This window comes from Vombatus ursinus, unplaced genomic scaffold (genome assembly GCF_900497805.2).
Source record: "Vombatus ursinus unplaced genomic scaffold, bare-nosed wombat genome assembly UNPS02014847.1, whole genome shotgun sequence".
Lineage (NCBI taxonomy): Eukaryota > Metazoa > Chordata > Mammalia > Diprotodontia > Vombatidae > Vombatus > Vombatus ursinus.
Genome location: NW_020954625.1, coordinates 14704551 through 14715163, shown reverse-complemented (window position 1 = coordinate 14715163; position 10613 = coordinate 14704551). Strand labels below are relative to the sequence as shown.

The 10613-nt window shown below is 38.8% G+C and overlaps 1 protein-coding gene across 8 annotated transcripts in view; it reads right to left on the bottom strand.

Annotated features, from left to right (window-relative positions):
* The window catches only part of ANK3 (ankyrin 3), a 568906-nt gene that overhangs the window by 115371 nt on the left and 442922 nt on the right, over positions 1 to 10613 (bottom strand). For 5 of the 8 annotated variants that reach the window (XM_027840586.1, XM_027840580.1, XM_027840579.1 and 2 more), the window contains 2 exons: positions 7195 to 7267; positions 6954 to 7016 (listed from right to left, as the gene is read on the bottom strand). In XM_027840586.1, coding sequence (XP_027696387.1) covers positions 6954 to 7016; positions 7195 to 7267 — 136 coding nt within the window. The remainder of the gene's footprint in view (positions 1 to 6953; positions 7017 to 7194; positions 7268 to 10613) is intronic. The other 3 variants (XM_027840582.1, XM_027840581.1, XM_027840585.1) reach the window with 1 other exon arrangement.

Genomic DNA, 10613 nt, shown 5'->3' with positions numbered 1-10613 from the left:
CACACACACACACACTAGATCTAGGACAAGGTCTCAAATACATTGGGTAGATCTTACTTGGAAGATTTGTGAGAGAAGATAGGCAATAATCACACAGAACAAGAAAGCATGGGTCTATTGGGATCTGTGCTGATGGAGGGAAAACTCATATTGGTGAGATCACAGATCCACTGAAGAAAATCTGTACAGAGAAATACCATCCTATTCTCTGATTATTTAGCAGTGTTTAGTACTACTAATACAGTAAGCATTTGTTGAGTGCCTACTGTGTACAAGACTGTTGAGTGTGGAAAATACAAAGATAGAAGACAACACTGGCTGGCTAACAAGGAGTGTTTTGCTCACCAATTGTTTAATGTGCTCATAAAGCATGCCTATATCTGGTCTCTCTAATCAGTAAATGCTTGTTGGCAAGGATGTGGTCTTATTATTTATTTTGGATTCCATTCGCTACCTGACATACATATTTGAAATATCCTCACTTGCTAATATCTCCCACTTTGGTGGCTTTGGAAAATATCATGGTGGTCGGGGAGTGGGGCTGATGTCATCTGATAACTGAGCAGATGGCTACCATCCACTTCTGGCAATTCATTAGCATAACGCCTTTCACATGGTAAGCACTTAGTAAATACTTTATTCATCCATTCATTTGGGCACAAATATGATCACTGAAGGCATCCAGAAAGCATTGCTGACAGTGATGAAGTCTTGGGCAAGAAACCTGAAGACCTTCAGGGCACAAATGGTTTTTTCATTATTGAAGGTTTCAAGAGAAAGGAAGGTTTGGCAAGTGAAGAGCTGATTAAGAAGATGGTGTTTGGGAATGAGATTTGAATAAGATATTCAAATAAGATATCCTGGTTTAAAAGATACAAGTAATGCTGTGTATCTGGTCAGGAACAGAGTACACCTTACAAGAGCTGCTAAGAATATATTTGCCTGGTGTCATAGAACTCTAATCGAAATAGCTTTCAGCTGAAAAGGAAGGGGAATAGGGAAAATTGCCTACATATGTCCAACAAGTTGGATACCACAGAGAGTAAATATGATGCTGGAAGAATAGCAAGAGATACCCCCAATCTCAAAGGAAACAAAATCGAAGGAAGGAGTCAGGAGTTAATCCCATGGTCTCAGAAATCTGTACCCATATGTATCAAATATGGCTTAAAAATCATAGTAAATTAGATTCTTTGTTGACATCATTCTGACTTAATAGGATGAGATGTCTGACTGGTGTGGATGACTTGTATCATTCTTCAGAATAATTTTCTTTACAAGCCACACTGTGTCCCTCAGCTATGGGTATATCTTTACCTGGGCCTGGCAGTGTGCATTGGTAATGGTGACAAGGGTGGGGTAGGAGTCCAGTGTGTGTGTCCCATTTGTGACTAAGAAATGAGAGTTCTTCATATAACTGTAGACTGAACCAGCTGGGGGACATGAAGGCTGCTTCCCATAGTTGGTGACAATATTTCTCACACTGAACATGTGATGTTACTTTCTCAGACTTTCATGTAAAGTATACATCATTTCCTTGGAATCAGGACTGTCCTGTAAAACCTGTGAGGTCTGGTCCCAAGGAGAAACAGAAGGCTCCCTGTTCAAAAATAACTCCCTCATACATTTCAGGAACTGACTGATTTAGGTGAACAAACTTCACTTTCAGAAGACAACTGCAGGGATTGGGGGAAGGGGCAGGGGCATTATCATTTGCATCTCAGCAATCAGTTGTAGCAATCAGATCTACATAGGGTGAAATCAGCCACAGTGAAAGGGAAATTAATTAGAGTAGGCAGAGAGAAAGTGGAGAACTATGCCAGGATAGGTCAGATTTCTTTTTTGTGACTTTTTTTGTGGATTCCCCATGCCAACTTCTCTATCTTTATTACGGACCCTCATAGATTTTCCTGGGAACTATGCCAACTCTCTGGCCTGTTCCACTTTTTCCTTCTTCACCTCTCCTTCATCCTATCCTACAATGGCAATGGCCTCCAATATCCCAATGTTGCCATCACAGATGTAGGATCATAAGTTACTTTGTGCCCTAAGTATAATAAATACGTTCATCCTAGTGTCCAACATATAGGATCCCAAAGTGGGGAGAGAGCATGGAACGAGTGGAAATAATACTGGATTTGGACTCAGAGTACCTGTGTTCTCTGATGACAGAAGGTTGAGCTACTCTATTTTTATTGTGCTGTTGTCTTCTTGACAAAGGAGAAAGGTATTTGGTCTGGAAAGTACAAAGCAAAAACAGCAAAGAGGGAAACCTAAGAGAAGTTGGGGCTTAATGGTACAACCTCACTGAGTTTAAGTCACTGGCTCAGATGCACTATATCCTTGGGCATTGAAAGAACTGGTAAATGTGACTGTTGAGTCACTGTTGAGTGACCTTTGAAAAATTAGAGATACCTGAATGGAGAAAGACAAATGTGGTTGGGATTTTCAAAAAAGGGAAGGGAATGGTGCCTACAAACTATAGGCCAGTGAGCTTGAATTTGATTCCTACCAAAATTATGGAATATGTTATTAAAGGGATGGTCGACGAAAATCTAGAAAAGGAAGCAGTGATCACAAGGAGCCAAAATGTCTTCAATCAAGAATGGGTCATGCCACTATTTGCTATTTTTTTTCTTCTGTTGTGTTTTGTTTCCTCTCTCTGGTGGTTCCTCCTATTGGTTCTAATTCTTCTTTACATTTCTAATGTGAAAATATGTTTAATAGGAATGTATATATATAGCCTATATCAGATTGCGAGCCGTCTTGGGGAGGGAGGTGAGGAGGGATGGAGAGAAAAATTTAAAACCCAAAAGCTTATGGAAGTGATTGTCAATAATTCAAAATAAATTAATTAAAAAAAAATAGGTCATGCCAAACTAACCTGATTTCATTTTTTTGAAGGGGTTAGGGGACAGATAAATCAGGGGAATGTTGGAGATAAAGTTTACCTAGATTTTTAGCAAAGTATGACCAAGTCTCTCATGCTCCTGTCCTGGAAAAGATAGGAGAAATACAAATAGGTCAGGGGTGGTGCCCCTGTGGCCTCAATGCCTTTGGCTGAATCCAAACTTCACAGAACAAATCCCCTTAATAAAAGGATTTGTTCTATAAAACTTGTCAAAAGGCCACACTCAAGCACCTAGCAGGTCACATGTGGCTTCCGGGCTGCAGGTTCCCCACCCCTGCACTAGGTGAACTGGGCCTGGATGAGTGGTAGAACTCAAAGAATCTTTTTTGATGGTTTCTTGTCAGCTTGGATGGAGATATCTTTGCCCTCAAGTATCTCAACCCTGATCTGTCTTTAGGCAAAATGTGGATGATTGCTTATTAGGTATACGGTAGAGGGATTCTTGTTAGGGGGAAAGACTGGATTAAGATCACCCATGAATTTCCTTCCAACTCTGAGATTAAGCATCTCTCCTATTGGGGCCAAAAATGTTTTTCACAAGGTAAAGAATTGTGTCTAACATCGATAGCATGTTGTGTCTACTACAGTTGACTTGCTACATTTCTCTTTATGCCTCATTTATCATTATGGAGATCTAATGCTAAAGTCCAATCAGAACTTTGCTAGTTGAAAGAACAGTTTCTTAAGAAATGAACCAAACTGTTGTTGTGTTATAACTTATATGAGTCTCAGTTTCCTTATCTGTACAGTGAAGGAAATGGACTATTATGTCCCTCCCAGTTCTAAAGTTCTGTACCTTTCTGCCTGGAATGAAATGTTGTTTATTGACTCATGGATTTATTTCCTTTATATGTTTCATTGTTTTAAAGCAAAGACTATAATGACCAAACTTGACCCTGAATAAGAGATATGAGAGTGTACTTCCTTCCCTTCCATCAGGAAGTGGGAGATTACCACCGAGCACACTCTTTGACTCAGTTGATGTGCTGATTAGGTTTGCTGAACTATTTTTTCTATTCTTTATTATAAAGGATAATGGTTCTCTGAGTAGGTGAGGGTGAGAGAGACATTGGGAGATGAAGGAGATGTAAAGGCAAGAAATTTTTTTTAAATATTTTTAAAAGGAAAGATTAAAATCATATTTTGTCCAAATTAGTCACCAGACTTAGTTTTTATTTTAAAATAATATTTATGTGTTTACTATTTTTATTGTCTAGAGTTTCTTCCCCTTTATACAATGCTAAAAAGTGGTTATTTTCCCAACAACTTGGGATGCCTCTTATGATGATGATAATAACAGCTGACATTTATGTAGCATTTTAGGGTTTGTACACGTGCCAGTAGGCTAATCCCTTACCAATTCTGGTGAATATAGCTCTGGTGAATGTTTTCTCAGTGTGTTCATGGCTTATTGGAAATCAATATTTACAACAATTCCACAAGGGGCTGCTGGGGTGCTCATTTCAACTTTGGTAAGAGCCCACTAGTGACCTCAACTTTCTGGGCTATTGCAGCATCTGACTCATTAGAATCACGAGAGGCACATAACTTGGGCAAAGCCCTCGAAGGGAGCCACTACACCAAATGAATGAGAAAACAAAAGCTACTATCAGCGTTATAGGGTTCTTTTGAGACTTAAATATTCAAAATGATTTGTTTGGGAGTTTGGATTGTTTTAGAATTACCAACTCCTGGAATCTAGAATCAGAAGCAGTTTGATTCTGGTTGTTCAAGGATTTCTCTCTGAAACAACAATTATAGTTTACAGGCTAGGATGGGATACACGAAAAGATGGATCATAATATGCTGGCCACATGGCTTCAATTTCATGATTTGCAAGCAGAGTGAAAGACAACTACTTCTAGCCCAGGAGTTAAATAAATTATATTTTCAACAGGTAGAGTAAGTATAGGAGAAGAAATTTAGCCCTAGAGTCAGAGATCTGGGTTCAAAACTCACCGTGGACACTTACTATCTGTGTGACCTCAGATAAGTCACTTCATTTCCCTTGGCCTTGGTTTTCTTGTCCACAAAATGAGGGGGCTGGACCAGATACCACTGGAGATCCCTTTTAGCTCTAGTCTCAGGAGCCTAGAACCTCAAACAGAGTAGGGGAAAGGGCACTTGATGTAGAGGTCTGGTTCTGCCACATACTGGCAGGGGGAGTGACCTCCAGCAAGTCACTTAGTCTCCATGTCCCTCAGTTTCCTCATCTGGAAAATGGGGCTAACCATACTTGTACTAACTCACAAAGTTGTTAGCATCTAAGGCCATAAAGTACGTTATAACCACTAAGCACAACATTCTTGGAAAACCCTTTGAGTAGGAAATTTAAAATATCCCTCTTATGTACAATAATTTTTACTACAACAGGCAGGTTGTTACTATGTCCATTCAAACAGAGCATCTCATCATTGTAGAAGCTGCAATATATTGCTTCAAGCAGTAGTAAATTTCTATGCCTTTGATATCATGTTATATTTCAAAATATCTTGAGAGAAGAGTCACTGCCGATACACCTATTATACATATATACCATATACTTAGACACGCATTTTTCTTTGACATATTGAGATAAAAATATGCTTTGTTGATGACAATACTTGGGTAAATAAAACTCTAGGGGATCTGGATAAGGCTTTAAAATATAACATGATGGCACAAAGTCTTATTCTTAAAAATCAAAAGGATAAGAAATTTATCCATTTGGGGGCAGGATAGGAGGGACTATATGGTAGAAATTTTGGAAGGGCAAAACACATCAGTCAAGGCCTTTTAACGTTACTTAAAGCAGCCTTCAGACAGGAGCCATATTCTTCCCACGGCCCAACCAACTCTTTGGTGGTCACTTAAGCACTTAGGGATGAGGCCTGGACTCTCCCAGGCATCCGGGGCATCATGGCAATGCATTTAGAGAATGTGTTGACTTGGGCACCATGAAAGATGCAGCCCACCAACATGGGAGTGGATAGACTTTTTCATTTCCTCTTCAAATTAAAACAGATTAAAAGAGGACCCAAACATGGAACCACTGAGGATTAGATAAAGACATTCAAACGACAAGAAACACTAGGACTGATCCAAAAGTAAATACCATACAGAGAGAAAAAAAATCTCAACAAAGGGTGGCGGAGACAAGATAGACTATAGCTGTCGAGAGGCGGAAAGTTACCAGGTTAAAAGAAGACATGTTATACATTTTTCCATGATCAATGTAGTTTAGCATTTTAGTGCAATGCCAACCTGTGCCTTGTTATTTTAATGTTTGCTGTCAGCGATGAGATACATAAGCTTTGGGTTTACCTTTAAAAATTCATGTCAGTAATTTCTTTCCCCTTTATTACCTTGTTAAATGCTTGGCCTCTAATTCAGGTTAAAAGACAACAGCTCCTCTTAAATATAATACATTAGCAAACCAATTATTTATTTGTTGATCACTTGTGCAAAATCATGATTTTAAAAGCTGTATTTCGTGATTTTAAAGATTTTTCAATAACGATTGCAAAACATACTTTCAAAGGGCTGTTTTTTCAGGCTAAGATTTAATAATTAGTTCAAATCAGATGTTCCAGAGCCCTCTTTATTGCTATGGATTGAGAAATGGAATGAGAAACAGAAACTCCTCTCCCTTTTAGCACGTATCCCCTGTCCCCAGCTATTTGTTTATTTTTTCTCCTATGAAAATAGGTATTTTACCCTTTGTTTGATTTTTAAATGAAAAGAAAAGATTAATGTTCTGCTTCAAAGCAGCAGCAACAGAAAGAATCCCCTCAGGAAATCAATGACAACATTCTCTTTAGAGATGACAGAAAAAGTTTCAGAGGGACATTTGATTTAAAGGCAATAGGGAAGGGGGGAGGAGCAGGGGAAGGAAGTTGTTAGCATTATCAAATGCATTCTAGTCATGATGCATAAATTAATGCTATCAAGAGCATTAGAAAAAGTTAGTTAGAAAGGGTGTTAAAACTTAAGGGCAAGAAAGAAAAGGGAAAAAAAAGTGGGTGCTTAAATCCCACCAGTATAAAAAAAATTGCACAAATACCTTCTTCAACATCTGATATATACTCGCCATCACTGAGCATTTCAGGGGTATTGGCTTTACGAACTGCATGATTTAAGTAAACAAGATAAGAATCTGAAAAATGGCCACTTTGGATAGGTCAACAACACATTTCAATGTTATCACAGGTCATTTTTTTTCCTTTTGCAAAGAAGTTAATCCGACAAACAAGGTGTTGTAAGTAAAGCTTTTGTAAAGGATTAGATTGGCTTTTCTTCCATACCTTCATCATCCGACATATCGAGAACTTCATTCATCGTTTCAGGAACATTCAATTTGTGCTTCTCTGTGACCGTCTATCAGAGGGGAGGAAAAAAAACCAAGTCACCTCCATGGTAGCTAAGCCAGACATCTCCATGAGGACATCCATTGCCGTGTAAATGTGTCAGATACTGGCTAATGACCCAAGGTTGTTCTTATATGGACGGGCAAGGTGGTGGTGATGATGGGGTGTTCTTTTTGCCACAGAGCTACAGCCAGAGCTAGAAATGTGCTTAAATTTAGCAAATGGGATGGAATCAAAAGTTCTCCCTTGAGTATAGGCCAGTGGCCTTTTGGGCTTGGGGTATAGAATTTGTAGAAAAAAGGAAAAAGGAAAGAGTTTGCTTACTGGTCAAATCCAAAGACTCAATAGACTCCAGAGAGTTATTCTAAAATAGAAGTTTTTAACTTGGAGTCTGAGATCTTGTTTTTAAATGTACATTTTATAGGTATGAATATATCTCTATACATATATATACATATATTCACATATATAAAGATATTAAAATATATGTATATGTGTGTATATATGTATATATACAGTATATATATATAAGTATGTATATACACACACATATATATATAGAGAACTGTCTTTAAATATAATTATTTTCCTTTGTGATGCTATATATTTAAAAACATTCTGAGGAATCCATAGCTTTACCAGATTGCAAAAGGGGTCCATGACTCAAAAGGTTAAGAAAGTCTCTCCTAAAAGAAAGACAGCTAAAGAGATATAGTTTTTCTTATACTATGTCATGCTAAGGGACCATGCCCCTATAGCACCTCACTTCTGGCAGGCCAAATAGCTAGTCTTTATCTAAGTATATTAAGGGTGTAGGTAGGCTCCAGGTAGGCAAAAGAGCCTTTAGTTGTGTTTCCTGTCTATATGTTTAATTCACTAGAATTAACCAAATACCACATATTCAAACAATGGATCAACAAGCATTTATTAAGTCCTCCTTATGTGCCAGCAACTGTCCTAGGTGCTGGGGATGCAAATACAAAAACTGAACAGCCCCTACCCTCAGGGAGCTTCCATTCTATCAGGGAGGAGTGAAGTGAGAATTATACTTAGACCCAGAAAGATCTGGGTTCAAGTCCTGCCTCTGACACTTTCCATCTATGTGAGCATGATCAAGTCACTTAACCTTTACCTCACTTTCCCTATCTATAAAATGAGGAAAATAATACCTGTGCTGCCTACCTCCACAGGGTTGGTATGAGGCCCAAATGAGATAATTAGATGAAGTGCTATATGAAGGTCAGGTTTTATATAGTTCAAAAATCTATTTGCAATTTTCAATTCAATTCAGCAAAGTGGGTGCTATAAGGATGTACTCTCTTTCCTCATCAATAAGCCAATAAGCATTTTTTATGCTCCTGTTGTGCGCCAGTGACTCATAGAACTGATAGGTTAGCCAAAAGGAGATGAGACATTTATACAAATTATTATGACAGCTAGAATATGATAAATGTCTAGGAGAGGTCTGACAAAGGGGCACGGATTATCTCTGCCCTAAAGTCATCCTCTGGGTCACACTGCTCTTTCTACTTATAACTGAGGTAATGAACACATTTTTCCAGATCACTGATGCCTCTGAAATAGAGTTCAGAAGTTATGCCATATGTGGATTAGACCATTTAGTAAGTAGTGGTAACTGTCCCCTTGGCACTAAATTTTCTAATATGAAAGTTGGTGAGTCATGCCACCTCTGAAGGTCAGGAGCATCCAGGGGAATTTGCTGCCATTACCAGTACTCGTGTTTTAATGGCTTAATGTTTCATTTATACAAATTGGGCTCCTTTTTAAAATGCCCAGACACCGAGGAACTAAATGGCACTAGGCAAGGAGCATTTATATTAAAACAAAATAACTTGAGACGGTATGTTAAGTACAGGAGGCTGGGACAATTTCTTTATTCCCCGGGGTGATGAACATAATTACAAATAATGCAATCATCATACTTAATTAAGGCATCATTTGATGCCTCTGTTTAGTGAGTGATTCTGGAACCATGTGTATCTTTGGCAGGTGAAGCAGACAGGAAACCCAGCAAAGGCTATAGACCTTTTAGTATGAAAACCGTCGATTCTCGAGTAAATTCTCGAGTATTGTCTGATTTGCCAAATTGACATCCCTCTTGACAGCTGCCCGCCGAACTGCATGATTGTAGAAAAGGAATTTTTCCTGATCCCCCTCACTGCTAGTGCCTCTCATTCCAATCTATCATATCTCACTAATTGGCATGTTTGTATTTATCAATTTTCTACTGATACTGTATATGTTGTATGTGCACTTGTCTCCTCCATTAATTAGAATGGAAGCTCACTGCAAGTAGATTTTTCATTCTTTGTTCCTGTATCCCCAGTACCTAGCACCATGCCTGGCACCTCGTTGGCACTTTTTGATTGATTTTGTTGATAGATGCTCCTTGTGGGCAGGACTGCTTTTTCTTTGTATCCCCAGTGACTGGTACAGAAAAGCTTGTTGATTGTTTAGGTTTCTGAAAAAGCTCTTGAGTTTGGCAAGCTTTTGTAGTGGGGAAACTTTGGAAAGCACCCATTTAAAGGTCCCCTGCAGCGCTGGTGAGGCAGCTGAGTTGCATTTCTCCCAGTCATGATCACAAGGTTCCCTCAGGCTGACTCTAGCCTTGCTGGGAGCTGTGTGAGAAGTGGGAGTCAAAACACAGGGTTGACAAGGGGGCATCTCAATTCGAAATGAAACCCCAAGTACGACAAAGTAAGACTGAGTTCTAGTCTGCCACTAAGGAGGTGATGTGAGGAAGTCACTTTACTTTTCTGGGGTCTCCTTCCTTTATCATCATGACTTAGCACAGTTTCTTAACAGATGCTTTTTTTTTCCCTCACTCAACAGTTGACTTTCACTTACTTGTGTTAGTGCCTTTTGGTTTATTTACACCATAATAACTTTCTAATACCCTCTTCTGCATAGAATCTTCCCTTGGAACAAAGGAAAACCAATTAATGCAACATCGAACTTGGCAACTGACTTTCAGAGAGCAAAATTCATGGGGAAGATGTAGAAAAGCAGTGGAAAAAACCTCAATCTGCTCAGTATCATTAAAAATTAATACGACAGTGGAAAAAAACATGATTAAACTTGAAGAATAGACACAACTTGTGAGAATTAGGATTTGTCAGCATACTTTCAGGCCCTGACTGCAAAGAGGATTCTTGGCTTTGGAGTCAAAGCATACCTGCTACTATAGTAATGATATCAGCTGAACATGTGGCACGCTCTAAGATCTATTATGAAGTGCTTTCCACACATGATCTCAAACAAATGCTTTTTCTTCTCTCCTCCCTCCCTCCCTCCCTTCCTTCCTTCCTTCCTTCCTTCCTTCCTTCCTTCCTTCC